Raw genomic sequence first — 18906 nt, 5'->3', positions numbered from 1 at the left:
TTTGTGTGGGTCCCGGACAACTGGAGCCAGAGCCGGGGCTAGCCCAAAAGCTGTTGCATAGGAGGTATGTTATTCTACCTGGGCTGCCTAGTCTGGCCTCAGTGGAGAGGAAGAGACTAGCTTGTAGAGATTTGAAGAGCCAGCAGGAGGGGATGGGGGGAGGGGGTGCCCACTCACAGAGAGGAGAAGGGGAGGGGGTGGGGGTGACCGGGAGGGAGGCTGTGAGTGGGATGTAAAGTGAGTGAGTAAAATTAAATTTAAATAAAAGAATTGGTGCAATTTATAATACTGGGAGAAGGGAATAAAAGAAAGGACAAGCTGAAGATGACCTTATGCGTCTGGGTGTGAGGGAGGGAACGCTACGTATTGGACGAAGGAGGAAGGGAAATATGTGTGTGTGTGTTTTTTTTTTTCTTTTTCCTTTTTTCATAGGATTCCATGAGCCTAGAATTGTACGTGTTCAGCACAGCGTCTGTTCCAGAAAGTAAACGAAAGTATTTTCTGAAGCATGAGGAACTTAAAATGGGAGTTTAAACTCATTAGCGGAGACACAGTAGTTAGTGCAATGGAGAGAAAGAAATCAACACAGGAGCGAAACAGCACTGGACCTGGACATACAGGAAGGAAGTGAACCTGTTACCAAAGGGCCCTCAATTCCTGAAGACCCTGTTTGCAATCTTCTTGTTGCTTAAAGACTAGTAGCACATCCTAGGTTTGGACAATGCGCGAGTGCTGATGGCTTTTGTGAGATCCCGTTCTCAGTGTCCAGTTCTGTAGAAACATACAATTACTATTCCTGGGGGAGCAGGGGTTTTCTGTTTAGGTTCTTATTCCCGCTAATAAAATAACTTAGAAATGGACTCAGAAGGAAGCTTGAGGACGATTTTATTAGAGTTTTAAGGGAAGAAGTGCAGGCAGACAAGCCGTAAATCTTGGCAGCTGCCCAGAGAAGGAAGACTAAAGCAAAAAGGGGGAGAGAAAGCCCTGCTGTTTATAAATAGTAACAGGGTGGAAAGGAGTCAGAATTGGGAGGACTTTCAGAGATGAGGTGAGAAAGCCCAGGGCAGAGGAGAAAGCATGCCCAGCCTTTACTCAGAGTCCAGATAACAAAAGAGATAACAACAACAACAATAGCAACAACACATGATGGTGATGATGATGATGGTGATGATGATGATGATGTTAGGACTCGGGGAAGGCAGGCAGTCTGCATGGCGGAGGCGGAGGCTTCGCAGTGCTGCCTGACCTGACTGGTTGGTGTTTTAAAATCCTGACCCAAGCTACAGTTATCTGGGAAAAGGCAAGCTCAACTGAAAAATGTCCAATTAGACATTTTTCTTGAGCAATCATTGATGTGTCAAGGACCAGCTCTCTGTGGCCCATACCACCCCTGTGTGGGTAGCCTAGGTTATATTCAAAAGCAAACTGAGGATCACTAATAATGAGCCTGAAGGCAGACTTCCTCTAGGACCTCTGCCTCCAGGTCCCTGCTTGGGTTTCCCTCAGCGATGGCGTGTAACCTGTAAGCAGAAACAAACCCTGTCCTTCTCAAGTTGGCTCTGGTCCTGGTGTGTCACAGCAACAGAAAGCAAACTGCAAGCAGTCGAAAGGGGAAGGCACAACACAGAAGGAAACATACATTATCTCATTGAGGGAGTAATTATCTTCTTATCTTCTTAGCATAGCTTTAGGGGCAGTCTCCTGGCCAAGTGACTGATTGACAGGGCGAGCCAGATTAATTCTTAGGGGAGGAGAGACTAATAATTAATATTTTAATCATTGGAGCAGGATGTTACATCTCTACCCTGGGCCAGAGGTACCTGTCCATTCTTTTTGTTTTGTTTTGCTTGGTTTTGTTTTGTTTTTGAGACAGTGTATCACTATGTAACCTTTGCTGTCCTCTGCCTCATGAGTACTGGATTAAAGGTGATTCTGCTCTTTGAACCAGAAAGAAGTAGGTTTGCCATAATGGAAAATTCTCATGGGAGATTTGTCCACAGAGCCCTGATCCACACCCTCCATATCCTCTAAGACTACTGCAGTATAGATATGACTCTGAAATCATTTAGGGCATGAACTGAAATTGGGAAATGAATATAATCTATTTCCACCATGAAACTCTAGAGATCCAGTTCCAAAGTTGTTCAGAAAAAGAGAGCTCTGTATATCACAGCCTTACATACACAGGGGTTCGAGACAATGGTTCTCATTTAGGGGAAGAGAAACAGGGACTCTGAAATCCCTTCTTGCCATCGCTGGGCTCTGGCCTGGTCACTTTTAAAAACATCCCCGGTTTCTGGCCAAGAAGGATAGATGTGCTGCTTTCGTGGTCCCTCCCCTAAACTCTCCATCCCACCCCATGTCTGTCTCTCCTCATCCTTATTAGTTAGTGTATGTGGGTCTCTGCCCAACTAGAAGCACTGAACAGTTTTTCATCTTATTTCCTCTAGAGATTTTTGTTACTCGGATTTTTTTTAACAGCCTGAGCTTTAATTTTTAAAATTTCTTTTTTTACAAAAATTTTCAATATTACTTTTTAGTTTTTATTTATGTTTTTATTTATTCACTTTACACCCTGGTTGCCCCCCCCCCGCCCCTTCTCTCCTTCCAGTCCCACCCTTGCCAATCCTTCCCCTCATTACTCCTCCTCTTAACTTCTCCGTTTTAGTCTAATGTGTCTCTTCTGTTCCAAGCTCCTACCCAGAGAACGTTACATTTTTATTTCCTCTGCTCTTTCCTCACTACGTTTAGTCACCATGTGTCCCCAAGCTTTTCTTGGCTGTGAGTCTATCTCAGAACTTCCTCCTTTTATTCCCCCTTATCTTAACTGTTTTGAGAACAGGTAAGCTCTTCTGCTTGGAAGCAAATATAACAGCATTGAACACTGATGTCATTTTTCTCAGAATTAGATGGGCTACAGTGACCGACAATAGCCCCAGAGGAAATGGTCCCCACTCCCCGCCTCTCCCCCCCCCTCTCAGGCGCATGCGCAATCAGTATGGAGCATTGCTGAAGTTGTCCTGCTTGATTCACGGATACAGTCACGTTCTCCCACTGTGAAATCTTCCTCTATTTTCTCTTTGAATACTGAACTACTGGGGATATATAAAAAAAAAATTATTAAGGGTATGATGGTTTGAATGAGATGTTTCCCATAGATCTTGGACATTTGAATTCTTGGTCCCAGTTGGTGGCTGTTTGGGGAAGATTAGAACATTTGACTCTGCTGGAGGAACAATGTCGCTGGAGTAAGCTTTGAGGTTTCCAAAGACAGGTGCCATTTTGAGTAAGTTCTCTCCTCTTCCCTTTGTGGTTTAAGATGCGAGGTCTAGGCTGCTGCATCAGCTGCCGTGTTCTGCCTGCCGCCATGCTGCCTCGCTGTTAGGGTGACAGGCTCCTATCCCTCTGAAACCGTAAGCTCGAAATAAACCTTTCCTTCTACAAGCTGCTTTGGGCTTGGCGTTTTTATCACAGCAATGAAAAAGTAACTAAGACAAATAACGCAGTGATGCTCTGCTCTTTGAGGATGTGATGTAGCTGTCGGACTTACCTGGAATTCTTCTACATGGGGATTCGTTCCTCTATCCCCACTTACTTGTGGGTACTGGGGACTTATAATCTAATAATATTTTACTTGTTTTGTTGCCATAGATACCAGTGGCTCCAGCACTACTTTTATTTATTTATTTATTTATTTATTTATTTATTTATTTATTTATTATCGTTTAATCTTTGTTTTTAGGCTTGTAAAGAACTTCCTGGAACTACAGTACTTTAAGCTCATTTTATGAATGTCCTTCACTAGCCCTTGAATAAACCATTTCCCCACGAACTTGATCCTTTTTAATCAGAGTATTCTGGGCAGGATGTATATTCCATTTAAAAAAAAAAAAAAAAAAAAGAATTCAGATTGTTGCTATGTTAACTTCTGCTGAAGTATTTTAATCTGGCAAGCATCCTCAATATCTAAAATGTTGGTAAAGAAAAGTTTTCTCTCAGGTAGAACATAAGCTGAGAGACACACTCAAATTTGCCCCCAATTATGGTTCAAGGGAGGTAATAAATGGCATGACATATTAAAATGTTATGAAGGAAACAGTGTCATGCCTTCTGAAGCAACCACTTCCTAAGGTGTTTATTTCTTGGGGGTAAACTCGCATGCTTTGTAAAGCAAATTTCTACGTAGTAGGAGTATTTTAGTTAGCACGATATATAAGTATACTGCTTTTCTGAGCTTATGAATAAGTCAAAAGAATTCCAGGAGCTGAGAACTGTTTACAGAAACAGTCTCCATGATCTGCCTCACAGGCTCCCACTGGGTGAATATCTGAGGAAGGTTCAGAGAAGCAGGAAGGAAATGCTTTGGAAATCCTTTCCTGAGACACAGAGATTCCATCATCAGCTTGGAGTTAATGTGGAGTCAGAGCGAACACCTATGGCCAAACTCCTGGGTGAAGAACCCAACCGGATTAGAGTTGGAAATCATATTGTCCAATTCGTTAAGGATAACAAACTCCTGTTGAATGCTTGCCTTGAAGTTAATGCTAAATTCTGAAATCACTACCAGACATGCCTACCAGAATCTACAAAGTCTATGTTAGAGATTAGAAGAAGAATAACCCTTCTCTGGAAGAACAGCACTAAATAAAGTTAATTATGGGAGACACGTTACTGATCTGTAGGTCAATCAGTTTGCATGTGTAGAACAAAAAATTAGCTTGTTAATCTTGAGAGACTGGAGTGAAGATAATGTTGAGATGGAATCAAATATAGATCCTAATTTATCAGCAAGTTTTAGATGGGCCTAAAACTGTAATGTTATTATCAGGGTAATGTAATGAAAAAGTAAAGATCTTGTTATTCAGCAAGAATTTTACAACACACTTATAAAGAGAAGATCAATGCAGAGAGGACAGTGATTTAGCCTTACATATTATGAAGAGATATTGCAAATATCTGAGAGGTATCCATCTTGGGCTGGGTTTGTATAGTACAGTGGTGGAACCCTTGTCTACATGTTCAGGATATCCAGTTTGGTCCCTAGCACAGAATAAAGAAAGGAAAGAAACTCAAACAAATGGCCAAAAAGAATGCACAAAGCTAAAATCAATACCTTTAGTACTTTACCTTATAGGAAACCCAACTTTACCAGGTAGTCTAGCTATGTTCTTAGGGGATATTATCCCTTAATACTGTGAATGAGTGAATGAGGTTTGGCTCTGGTGGCTAGACACTCATGGATGAGTTTGTTCTTTAAACCATGGCTTTTTATTTTCCTCAGAATGTTTCAGTTTTTATGACAGCATTTCAAAAGGTTGGCCTTTTCTTTCATTTCCTCCCCTCTCTATTCCTCTCCTTCTCCCTCTCTCTCTCCCTTCTTACCTCCCTTTCTCCTCCCCTTCTCCCTCCCTCCCTTCTTCCCTCCCTCCCTCCCTCCCTCTCTTCCTTCCTTCCTTCCTTCCTTCCTTCCTTCTTTCCCTGCCTGTTTTTCCTTCTTACTTTCGTATTGTATATGTAGGGTGTATGCATGCAAACATTTGGGGAACAAGAGTTCAATATCAAGTATCTTCCTCTAGATTGTGAGATAGAGTCTCTTACTGACCCTAGAACTCACCAAATTGGCTGTTTGATAAGCCTCAGGGGTCTGCCTGTATCTTCTTCATCTCTCGGGATTATAGGTGTGTGTTACTTTGCCTGGTCTTAATGTGGATGTTGGAGCTCCAAACTTAGTGCGTATGCAGCCAGCTCTCTACTTACTCAGCTCTCTCTCTCTCCCTGGGCCTCTCTTTCCCTTGCCTTTTGTTTTATTTCATTTCATATTTGTTTAGTTTAGTTTTGCCATGCTTGAGATTGAACCCAGGGAGTCCCTTAGCTGTTCACTGAGTTGTAATTCTTTTTCTGCTGCTCCCATTCACTGACTTGCTCATTTATATACATTTAACAAATACATCGCACATTCTCTTTCTATTTCAGCCAGTCAATAGGCATGGAGATTGTAAGACTGAATAAATAGCCATAGTCTCTGCTCTCCTGAGCTCAAACTCAAATCAGAGGCCAAAAGCATGGGGGAAAAATGATGTGTGCCTGTAACTTAGGAGGTTGAGGCAAAAGATCGGAGTTCAAAAACTCACCAAGGCCACACAGTAAGGTCTTGCCTCAAAAAACCAAATCAATCCAAACCAAACCTGGGCCAACTAACCAACATATAATAACAAATTGGAAAAAAAACAAGTAATAAACAACTATATAATGTAATAGGAAGTAGTAAATATTATGATGAAAATAGAGAAGGAATAGATGTATTATTATTTGTTTGTTTGTTGTTTGTTTGTTTTGTCTGGGGGGGGGGAGGAGTTGTTTCCAGTGTGTAGCGTTCTCCTTCCTTGAGAATAAAGAACTTTTGTGCAAATGGTACTAGCATGAACAGCACTATCTCACGGTGTTCTATGCTCCGGATTATATTACTGACCCAGCATATTTTATCAGCGAGGGAAGTTATTTGTGAACCAGGAAGCAATTGTTTGCTTTTCATGGCAGCCTGCCCGAGAAAGATGGAAATGTTCTGAAGACAACCTCACTCCTTACGGTAGATTCTTGATTTAAAAAAAAAAAAAAGAATTCATGTTGAAAATTGACATGTCAACTGCTTTCCGAGAAGGCTTTGAGAAGGAAGTAAAGTATACACAGTGTCTATTTAAGTGTGAATTAATAAGTGCGGATCTTCATAACTTCTCAAATTGTATGTGACATCTTCATCTCTTGCAGTAAACTCTGTGGTGGTGTGCTATAGATCATTTCGTTCAGCAGTGTGTTGGTTGGGAGGACCTGGCTACACAGTGTGCATGCTTTTATAATTTTGAGCTGGAGAAAGGGACGTTTATATCCTGTTTTGTTTGGATTTGGCTTGGTTTCTTTCTTTCTTTTTTTTTTTTTTTTCTTTGTCTAGAACCTTACCCTATGACCTCTCTTGGCTAGTCTAATTCGTAGGGCTCTGGTTTCATTGTGGTAGGAAAAGAAATAATACTAGTTGCCTAAAACAATAGTCTAAGGAACTTTTGGAAGTTTAATTTTGAAACTAGGTGGAAGCCAACTTAGTGTTGGCAACTTCTGAGTACATGTGTGACTGGGACTAGTTCCTTTCACATAGGAAGACTGAACAGAGTTCAGTTGCCCGCAGCGTTGCCAATATTGAGTCTAGTACTGTGTGAGAGTTGGGGTGCTGGATTATACCCGCTACAGTCACTCTTTCCTCCAAGTTCCCAGAGGAGAATAGACTTCCTCAGAAGTAACTTTAAAAAGACCAAAGCTATATAAGATGTATATGTCTGTCTATCTGTGTCTGTGTGCCTGCTTTCATGCATGCATGCCTGTCTGTCTGTCTGTCTGTCTGTCTGTCTGTCTGTCTTTACTTCTAAAGTATGTACAACCCTTGCTTCTAGCCCACAGCTGTCACAAGAACTACATAAATGAATGGGTATGTGGCACCAAAAGTTACATTTTTCTGTTGCTCCCTTGTGTTTTAAGAGGCTAATGGTGACAAGATCTAGGAATCGAGCACTCAAGCCCATTAACCACATGGAAGCTGTTGGGCAAATTACCTAGAGCTTCTGTGCTTCTCAGAACATCCATGTCCAGTAGATTCCACCTCTACAGTAAAAAAAATAATTAAAATAAATATTTGAAACACATTGAGGAGCATTGTGGGTACTCAAAAATTTCTACCTGTTGGAGCAGGAGATGTGCCTCAGCAGTGAGATACTTGCTTGCTATTCTGGTAGACAAGTAGAGTTTGGTCCCAGAACCCATGTTGAACAGCGTAGACAGAACTGTAACTTTAGTTCCTGGGGATCCCATGCCCTCTTCTCGATTTTGAGGGCATCTGTACACATGTTGTGTGTGTGTGTGTGTGTGTGTGTGTGTGTACATTACACATACACAAACACAAATAATAATAATAGTAATGCTAATAAAATAAATCTTAGAAGAATTTTTACATGTTTCTATCTTTATTTAAGACGACTTAGGTACTTTTCTGTTGCTGAGATTAAAACACCACGACCAAGACAGCTTATGAAAGAAAGCATTTTTGCCTGGGCTTACTGTTTCGGAAGGTTAGCTTCTATGATGCAAGAGCAAAAGCATGGTGGCAGGAAAAACTGAGAAGTCACATCTTAAGACACAGTCATGAGACAGAGAGAGCACACTGGGAATACCACAGGTTCTTTGAAGCCTCAAAGCTGTTCACAGTGGAACACCTTCATTAACAAGGCCATACCCCCTATTCTTTTCCAAACAGTTCCATCAACTGGGAACTATGTATTTAAACATACAAGCCTGTGAAAGCTATTCATTCTCATTGAAATCACCCTATATACAGTTATTGTAGATTTGGAACTTAAATTCCAATTCAGTATTGTATGCCATATAAAGTCTATCTTTTCTTTAGGCTAGTAACTCAAGGAACCATCAGATTTACCAAGAACTCTCTTGACTGCTTTTTATTTTAATGAAACCTACATTTTACTTCTCAGCTCTTCTACCTCAATATATGGAAGGAACATATCAAGAAAGACAATTAAAAGGCTATAATGTTTGTCCGTTCGCTAAAGAAAGTCTACACTCGGCCAGTTAACACTGAGACAACAGCTCCTGGAAGTCATATGTGCAGTCAAAAGTGAGGCTGTGAGTAGCAATGAGTCAGCCTAAAGAGGAGTGGCTTGTGAGAGAGTTCAGCATTCCATCCCAAGAAAAGACAGCCATAAATCTCTCGTAGTATGTCTAAGCTTTGAGAGGAAGGAAGACCATAAAAGGTCATAGTTCAGTCTTTAACAACTTTAACTCTGCTAATAAAATGTAGCTGGAGTTAGACCAGGCTTTCTTATCCTGTGACAGGCTTGCTAAATCTGGACATCAAAAAGATTTTCAGACATCTCTCTACCACTAACTGATCAATATCTCTAAGTTTTCGCAACTAAACCAACTTAGCCAATGAACATATTTAACTCAGTACAAGCTAAAAGAGAAACATCACTTTGTCTAAAGGCTGATGAATAGAATATGGACATACCAGTATTTTACAGCAGGTCTAAAACTGATGCTTCTAGATGCAAAGGAGGCAAGCTTAGGGCCAAGTAGAGAACTCTTTGAGACCTCCCTGAAGTCTTTAATGCCTTTCAAGATATAGTCCAAGGGATACTAGACTTTCCAACAATGGCTGAAATCTGCTTTTTCAGTGTGATTTTTGCTGACATTTGCATATGGCATCCACTATCTGGGCCACCCATAATCTACTCAAGGCCTGCACTTGTTCCTGTGTCTCTTGCTTGTGAGTTTTACTGTGGTTGCTGGACATGTGTCTGCTAGTGGCTTATATTGCCCTCCAGGGAATAGTGGTCCCCAAGGTCCCCAAATACTGCACTAGTACGAAATTTTACTAAGGTAGAAATTTATACCTGAACTGCTCCAAGGCTAATTTGGAATGAACTGTACTTTGTGAATATTCTTTGCTTTGTAGTCAAAGTTTCTAAGTTTTTTTTTTTCAACATGGCGCTTGAGTGTATTTGGCCAAATTTGAACGTGCATTATGTCTCCGGAAACAAGTAAAGCTTTGCTCCGAAAAGTGGGGGAGGGTAGCAGGAGTTAGTGGAGGGAGTTGACTTCAGAAGCCAGAGAAAGAAATGTAGATAAAGTGAAAGTATTACTAAATATTTAACCTGTTGAGGTTTGGGAGGTTGGCAGAGAATTCAGTGAAGGTAGAAGAAACTTTGAATGGGAACAGTCAGCACTGTTTGGACCATGGCAGCCATAATTATAGAGGAAGTATATGAAGGCATCTCTTGAGATTCCTATTATACCTTACTTCATTTAAGAGAACATTGAAGTGCTATGAGCCTTTTTTTGAATTATTCATTTTTAAGTTAAAATATTAATTGAATATTTTTGAGGGATGAGAGGTCACCTTACGAATGCCAAGAGACTGTGTAATATTTTATATTATTCTAAATTCTTTTTAATGTTTTAGACCCCTCCAATAGATTGCTGAGGGGCACTTACTGCCTGCTCTTTTCCTTTCCATTTTTAAAAACATATTTTGAGCAAAGTACTGCTCATTGAAAATTCTTAATGAATTGCTTTGAATTATTTAAATGTGTCTCTCAATTTTAAACGTTTATCACTGAAATGCATGTTTCTTTCTACCAACCCTAGAAATTTTGTGTGTGCTTGCAAAGTCAGAAGAGGCATGCCTTAGAGGAATTCACAATGCATTCTGGTTTCAGGAAACAAACAATGTAGTCCTTAATTTGAAATCCCTCTCTCTTTGCATATTCTTATCTTCTTAAAATATTTAGTTGGGGATCTTATGACAGGAGGTTTTTTTTCCCCCCCTAGGGTTTCACTATTTCCTGAACCAGATATGGTATGAAATTTTTAAAAAGTGCATTGTATTTTTCTTTGAATTCAAATCAAAAGACGTTGGCTGACAAAGCCTTCTGAATGTTCAAAAGAGGATTAGAAGCATTGAACTGTATCTGGTTTTAGCTCCAGGAACTGGTCTGAAATTGTCTTCAAAGTGAGGGTGTATATGGTAGCCTCCATCTCCCAAGCCCAAGGCTTGGCTGCTCTTGCCTGGATGAGATTCTTTATCCCAGCTCATGTACCCCTTTGAAGTGCTGTGTCGTCGCTCAGTATCTTCACCACGAACAAGCCAACAACAGTTATGAGATGAGAGCTTGAACTCAGTTGTTTAGAACACTTTTTGTTTGCCAGGAACTTTCCCCTTTTGGCAATAAGGGAGCAGACATCATAAAACATAGCTCAGACTGCATGGGGCGTATCAAATGAAAAAGTACTTAGTTGGCAAAGAGTAAGATTTCACTGCTAAAATTATAGATTCTTCTCCCTTATTAGTTCTTTCATTTGTTCAGCCTTACTTTGGAAGCGTAATGCTTCTACATGAGAAATCCTTTTGGAAAAAAAAATGACAAGAGAGGGCTTTGGACAAACTGGTTTCCTCTTAAGCTTTTTAGAAGTCATTCTAGACGATGCAGGAGATGGATAGTGTCGTCTGGTCTCAAAAGTTACTGAAGGAATGTTAGTTTCATGACTCACAAGGGAGACCATATACATAGAAAATATTTTTAAAGTTAATTTTTCAAACCAAATGTTGGGGAAATGTCTCAAGCTATGCTAGTTGGTAGGTTGAGCCCCACTCTATCTTGACTTTTCTAGATGCACTTGTTTGGTTATTACCTATATCACTAATAATCAAAACACATTTTTTCTATATGTTTGTTTGTTTGTCTCCAAGAGGTGATGCATTTACTATTCCATCAGGGATTATCCATTTACCACATATTTTTAAAGCACCGATTACATTTAAGGCATGCTGACTTAAAAAAAAAAAAAATGAAAGAAAAGAGTAATTGAGTAGGGTGAAAAAAATGACTGAGTAGTAAGAACTCTTACCATGCAAGTAAGAGTACCTGAGTTCTCGTGACGTCAGCACCCATGCTTTAAAAAAAAAAAAAAAAAGAGTGAGAGGTGACCACTCAGACCTCTAAAGCAGTGTTGTGTCATAAAAGACAGGAGGACCATGGAGGTTTTCAGGCTATGAACATGGCTCCAGATTCAGTGTGAGATTCTGTCTCGAATAAGGAATAAGGTCAAGTGTGATGGACCAGGAAAGTTACACATACACAGACATGCTCGAGCACATATGCCACACACACACACACACACACACACACACACCACACTCACAAAAATGTACACACATAGAATCAATGAATATAAATTCATATGTGCCCATAAATGATAACCTGTGAACCAGCCACCATTCACTCTTCTAAGTTGACAAGTTATTGTGGCAGAGTGGATGAGTGGATGACTTATTGGCAAAGGATTTTGTCCTTGGTCAAAGCTGAAATATTAGTTGCTTCAGTTCATGTGGTGTCTTGAATTTTGAACCTCACTCCAGTATCTCTGTAAGGAGATCCCAGATTAATTTTCCATGAAACCTTTCAAATTTTTATTAATTTTACTTTCTGCCAGCATATTCTTTTTTATAAGAAGTCTTAAAATTTTTAAAAAGACTAAGGTATTTTATACATACTCTAATTTTGATTTTTCAACAGAATTTTATAGATATTCAACATCTGAATTTTCTCTAGATTAAAATGCTAAATATAAAACATTAAGCTTTTCAGTCGGGTAGAGTTGAATTTTAAGTGTTCTGAGTATTAGCATTTTGCTATAAATGGTATTACTTATGTATTCAAGTTTAAATAATCGCACTCTTTACTGGAAAGAGCTAAATGTTGTTTAATGTTTTTAGGTGGTTTGAACTCCTGGGATCTGTTCATTTGCCTGCCTTCTAGGGAAGCTGATGGGAAACCCTGCATTCCCAGGGAGCACATGTGTCGACTAAGCCTACATCAAAGGGTAAATACCGTCAAAGCATAAACACATTTTATCAACCCTATGGATATTATTAAAACTGAAAGGTTTGGGTCTATATATTATTGTTTTTAATTTTTGAAGAATTGGAACCACTGTATCTTTGGGGAAAGTTTGAAAAAGAGTTAGTTAGCTTTCTGGCTAACAAAATACCTAAAACAAACTGACATATAAAGAAGAAAGATTTACCCTTTTTCACAGTTTTAAAGTTTCAGGCTGTGGTTATTTGGCCTTGCTGACTTTCTTCATGTGCTGAGGCAGTACATCACGAAGGGGAATCTGTGATAAAGGAAATTGCGCACCTTGTGGTATCCAGGAAGTAATCAGACAAAGGAAGGAAACAGCCAAAGTCACAATGTGCCCTTTAACAGCTTGTTCCCAGTGTCTAACTTCCTTTAGTGAAACCACACTCCCAAAGATTTCAACAGGTCCCAGAGCAAACAAGGTTTAGTTAGCCAGTGATTAATTAAGCCTGTATCCTATGAGCCACTGGGGACGTAGAAGGTAGAACAGGTAATGCCATGTCTTATTCTTTGACATGTAATGCAAAACTGATTTTGGGTTTGTTTGTTTATTTGCTTGTTTGTTTTAATATAATTTCCCCTAGCTTGAGCTATTACAAGTACCCTTTCCTCTCCTCTCCTCTCCTCTCCTCTCCTCTCCTCTCCTCTCCTCTCCTCTCCTCTCCTCTCCTCTCCTTTCCTTCTTAACTCAGTAGGGCACTAACTTTATCTAGAATTATGCAGCTTACTGGATGCTGCTTATCCTCAATTCACTGAATTATAGTAGAAAAATATTTTCTATATCATTGTACTGGCTATTTCAACCTTAGCACATATCCTAGTCAACTGCAGTTACCACTTTGACCCAGCCTAGAGTCATCCAAGAGGAAAGAAAGCCTTGACTGAAGAATAGCCTGGGTCAGATTGGCCTGTATGCATGTCGGCAAAGGATTACTTTGAATATTAATTTATCCAGGAGGTCCTAGTCCTACTCTAGGCAGTAGAATCATTAGGCAGTTATATTAGAAAGCTAGGTCAGCATGAGCTAACCAGCAAACAGCAATATGCTTTCAACCTGAAGCTCCTGCCCTGCTTGAGTTCCCACCCTGACTTCCTTCAGTGATGGACTGTGATGTGAAAGCATACGCTGAAGTAAACACTTTCCTGCCAACGTTGCATTGGGTGCGAGGCATTTTATCATGGCAATAGAAAGAACTATTCTAGGAAACTAGAACATCACACACTGTGTTAGCTTTCATAAGTGAAGATGAAACGAAGGCCTGTCTAATGTGTGAGCCTTTATGCTAGACAAGTTACACAGCGTTAATACTTACAAGTCTGTGAGGAAAGTCCCAAAACCACACTGTTTTTCATCTCCTAATTGAAGTCATAGTAGCCTATGCTGCTGACTCAATGGCAAGGAAGGTTTAGACAATTTTGTGTTTGTTTTTTCTATTTTTTACTTCTTTGGCCTCTGGGCTGAGCACATTCTTTGGGTTGGTTTTGTGTTTTTTTTTTTTTTAAAAAAAAAAAAAAAAAAAAAAACAGGTTTGGCCTTGAATTCACTATGTAGTCTAGGCTGGCCTTGAACTTGTGAAAGTCTTCCTGTGTCTCCCTCCCAACCCTGTGCAAACCCAAGTATGAGACTTATCTGTAATCATTTCTTCTTTTCATTCCCCCTTAATAAGAAGGGCTTGCGTCTCCTTATTGATTGAACAGTACCTGGAGACATTTTTGATTTGTTACAAACAGGAGAAAAATGTGCTACAGGCACCCATTGGTCAAAGCAAGGACACTGCAAAATATTGGTTAATGTTCACAACTAAGAATAATGAAGTTTAATACAGTGATTGTGTCAACACTGAGAAACCCTAAGGTACTCCAGAAACAAGGTCTTTCATGATTAACTCCTGCTCTACCACACATCAACTAAAGAATTTTGGTTATTTTATTTAATTTCTTAGCCTACAGTGCCTTTTCTTAAAATATGAAGGCATTGGACACCAGCTTTAAATTCTCATGAAAGTAAGAGACTTTGTAATTAGGCTCACTCTGTGAACTCAGAGATCCTCCTGCCTCTGCCCCCTGTGTGCTTGGAACAAAGGCATGTATTACCACACCCTGCTCAAATGTCACTCTCTTCATGGAGCCTTCCCTCCTCATCTGAAGTTCAACTGCTATTTTTTTCTCTTTTTACTTTAATTCCCCCCCCTCCTTTTGACATCTACTTTGTACCTTTACTAGAGCTTTTTCTTTCCCTGTCTCCTGTTGAGACTCTAATCCCCTCAAGAGCAAGGATTTACATCTGTTTTGTTCATTTATATTAACTCAGTATGTAAACAGGGCTCAGTACAGATGTTCATTGAGTAACTGTAGACATGACAAAGGTACAGATGCATTAATTAACACACAGACAGATGAATGAGTGAGCTGGCAAAGTCAAAAATAAGATGACACATTTGGCAAGGAAAATACTTGGGAGGTGGTGGCCTCCCTTCTGATAAATGGTGTTAGTCTAAATTTATCGTAAAAGTAATCTCACAGGCAAAAATTTTTCCACATGAGATTTTATGTTTTAAATAAAAGGAAGTCAAACATGGCACATGGATGAAAATAGATCCTCCTTATAGAAGATTCATACATAAAGATTATAAAAGGAATGGGGAAATAGAAAATGACCATTAAAAAGGATAATATTATTAACTGGTAAGGCCCTGACTAGATATAAAATTGGTGTCCCAAACTTTGCAGAAAAGCAAAATATTTCCACAGTGTCAAAGTGTCACATCTCAAATATTTACAAAGCAAAAGGAAAAGTAGTAATTCTACAGTGGAGAGAGGCAGCAGATACTACCTATGCCAGATGACAAGGGAAACAGGACCAAGGAGTGCTGTGTACCCCCTGATCCTTAAAACCATAAAATTTATAAGCTCTTCTCTGGCCTTCTTTGTTGCGGGAAATACTAAAACATGGCACCTGTCTACATTATACACAGCTACTCTCGGGCCTCTAGTGACACCCCACCCCCCACCCCGAGTCCCTGGCTAGCCCCATGCAGTGACTGATCCTGGTTCTCTTGCTGCAGATTCTGCTCACATTCCCAGCCATCCACCCACTATGGTCATCGGTCCCAAATCCCAGTAACCCAGTAAAATCAAAACTCTAGAGGCTTATAATTAATCAGTCAGATTTATATATCAATAAATTCTCAATTCACAAGATGTCCACACAATAATTTCAGAGCCAATTGATAACGATACAAGCTGCCCACCTAGATTAGACAAGTTATCCCAATTATTCTGTCCTTTTGTGATATTCATAGCTACCTGGGGCTATTAAAGCCACATGGAATCTGGATTGTCTTCCTCTTCCTCCATCTTCCTTCTCCTCCTCATCCTGTCTGTCTCTCCTCCTTCTCCCCCAATTTTTCGGCTCCACCTTCCCTTCCACTGCCCAATCACCAGCTCTAGCCTTTATTTTACAAGTTAAGGTGGGGAGAAGGTTCACAGGAAGTCACCTGTGTACTGTGTACGTGATTCACTCATCCTCTGCAGCCCCTCCCAGGAGAGCGGAATTAGCATCTAAATACAAGCAACACCAGGGCTCTCCACAACACCTCTTAGATATTTTTCAATCGTTGTGACGAAACATCATGATCAAGGATCTTACAAAATAGTTTATTGAGGACTCACAGTTTCAGAGGATAAGCTCTTGACCATCAAGGTGGAGAGCATAGCAGCAGGCAGGCAGGCATGCATGGTGCTGGAGCAATAGCTGAGAGCTTACATACAGACCCCCAGTGAAGATGGCAAAGAGAGAGAGAGAGAGAGAGAGAGAGAGAGAGAGAGAGAGAGAGAGAGAGAGAGAGAGAGAGAGAGACACTAGGCCTAGCTTGGGCTTTGAAACCTTAAAGCCTGCCCCCAGTGACATACGTCCCCCAACCAAACCACACCTTTTATCCTTCTTAAGTATTTCCACAAACTGGGAGCCAAGCATTCAAATATATGAGCCCATGTGGGCCATATTCAAACAACCACAGTGGCATCTTACAAAAACTCTTTTATTTTGTGAGAGAACATTAAGTAAATCAATCCAGGTGCATTCCACCGTGGGCAGTTTTCTTCAGAAATGTCAGTTCCACTAAGGAAAGAAAGGACTGGGAAACATCCAGTCAGGGAGAGAAACTACAGAGATAGGTGGAAACTGTATCTAACGCAGGTACTAGATTGGACCTTGGAACGGAGAAGGCACACAGTTTTTAAAGAGACGAACACCCTAGTACTGCCTATAATTCTGTGAATAGTTTGGGTTGATGCTAATTTATTGTGTTTGATAAATGTATCATGTTTGTATATTTTACTAAGCTTAGAGCAATGTCAGAAAAAAGTATATGGGGAAAATGTTATATTAGTTCCATAACTTTCCTGCATGCCTAAAATTATTCTTGGAACTTAAAAATATGAAGAGGGGCCGGGCAGTGGTGGCGCAGGCCTTTAATCCCAGCACTTGGGAGGCAGAGGCAGGCGGATTTCTGAGTTCAAGGCCAGCCTGGTCTACAGAGTGAGTTCCAGGACAGCCAGGTCTATACAGAGAAACCCTGTCAATCAACCCCCATACTCCCAAACAAGTGACATTTGAGTCCAACCTGGAAGATCTTGAGATCCTGGTGCCAGTGGCTCAGGTAAAAATTACAGACACAAAGGAAAGGCAAAATCGGCATCAGGTAAAAGGAAGTTGTCTGGGTTTTGTTTATCTGTTTGTCTTGTTTTGTTGTTTGTTTCTTACTTTGTTTTTAGCTTTTTAAATGTGTGTGGGTGTCTCGGTTATTTATCTATTGTTGTGAAGAGACATCATGAGTAAGGCAACTTCCAAAAGAATGCATTTAGCTGGAGGCTAGCTTCCAGGGAGTGAGTCTATCCATGATCATGAGAAAGCAAGGCAGCAGGAGGCTGGGATGGTACAGAAGTGGTAGCTGTACCACTTCTCTAGAGGCTGGGAGAGTGAGACTAGGCCTGGAGTGGGCTTCTGAAACATCAGAGGCAGCCCCTGAGTGACACAGTTCCTCCAACAAGGCCACACTTCCTAATAATTCCCCAAACAGTCCATTGACTAAGAACCAAATATTCAAATATATGAGCATATGGAAGCCATTCTCATTCCAGTTCTGCGCGTGCGTGTCTGCGCACCACGTGCAAGAAGAGGGAGACGGATCCCTTAGCACTAGAGTTACAGAACCACCACGTGGGTGTTGGGCATTGGGTCCTCTGGAAGAGAGGCCAGTTTACTTAAATGCTGAACCATCTCTCCAGGCTATCTTGTACGTTTTAAGAATGCAAGGATCCCGTGCAACTTGGGGAAGGTTAGTGTGGCAGAAGCAGAGGGTGGAAATGTTCTTGGAGTGAAGTCTTATATGTGGCATGAGGACTCTTTCAATGACCACACGTTTTGTTCTTGAATGAAGTGCAGGGTTGATGGAGGATTTTAGAGTAGAGGGGGACGACAGGAATCCCATTGCAGTTTTATTGGCTTTGCTCTGACAGCTATGTTGAAGTAAACACTTGAGAAGCGATGAGCAAATGGAGGAAGACGGTTCCTGAAATGATACACCCAGATGAGGGTAGATTGGACTGGCTGGGCGGCAGCCGGGGTGGGGGGTGGCGATAGAAGAGGAGAGATCACAGTAGCTAATGCTCGCGGGTTTTACTGTGCACCAATCGCATCCTGAGCGAACGTTCCCGTTCCGTATGCATTGATGCTGGCTCTTTACAGCAGAGGAGACAGTAGCACACAGAGCCTTAGACAGTTGTCTAAGGCCTCTTAGAAATAAAAGAATTAATAAGGATCCACAACTCAGGGAGTCTGGCTTCAAATGCCTGTTTTCTCAGAAGACCTTTCAAATCAAATACTCAAGCACTGTTCTGGTAACCTAACCCAATGAGAATTCTCAAAGAAAACATGAATTGTCAATGACCCTTGTAGATAACTTCACTTGGTAAGAATGAGTAATCTGAAGCCTTATGAGCTGCGACTTACATACACCACACACTCGAGACAGAATTCCTTTCACATGTGTTGGGGTGGTTACGGAATTGTCAGTCACTTTGGGGTGAAGGAGGGCACCTGATAAGATTAGGATTATGAATTAAAACTGCAATTTCAGCAGTTAGTGAAAATAATCATAAGATCTGTAACAATCAGAGAATGGATGAATGAATGAATAAATGACCTGAAGGATAGAAACATGGATTTAAAAGTGGGTATATCCATGGGATTCTGTGAAGAGAGGCCACTGTAGGAGGTAACTCTGCGGTTAGTAACTGGAGTTCTCATCTCACGCAGATGGGTGCTAGTGTTTCAGAAGCAAGAGTTCATTCCCAGCTTTGAATGTCTGTGGGATTAACAGCCACTGAAACCAGACGCTGCTTTCAATGCGAACTTTTGCCGTGG

At 40.7% G+C, this 18906-nt stretch overlaps 1 protein-coding gene across 2 annotated transcripts in view; it reads left to right on the top strand.

Moving 5' to 3' along the window:
- Cped1 (cadherin like and PC-esterase domain containing 1) overlaps positions 1-18906 on the top strand; it is a 263483-nt gene that overhangs the window by 51657 nt on the left and 192920 nt on the right. For both annotated transcript variants that reach the window (XM_076913661.1, XM_034519389.2), the window contains exon 3: positions 12335-12441. In XM_076913661.1, the coding sequence (XP_076769776.1) occupies positions 12335-12441 (107 nt within the window). The remainder of the gene's footprint in view (positions 1-12334; positions 12442-18906) is intronic.

This window comes from Arvicanthis niloticus, chromosome 15, assembly GCF_011762505.2.
Source record: "Arvicanthis niloticus isolate mArvNil1 chromosome 15, mArvNil1.pat.X, whole genome shotgun sequence".
Taxonomy (NCBI): domain Eukaryota; kingdom Metazoa; phylum Chordata; class Mammalia; order Rodentia; family Muridae; genus Arvicanthis; species Arvicanthis niloticus.
This window is presented reverse-complemented; position numbering and strand designations above follow the sequence as displayed.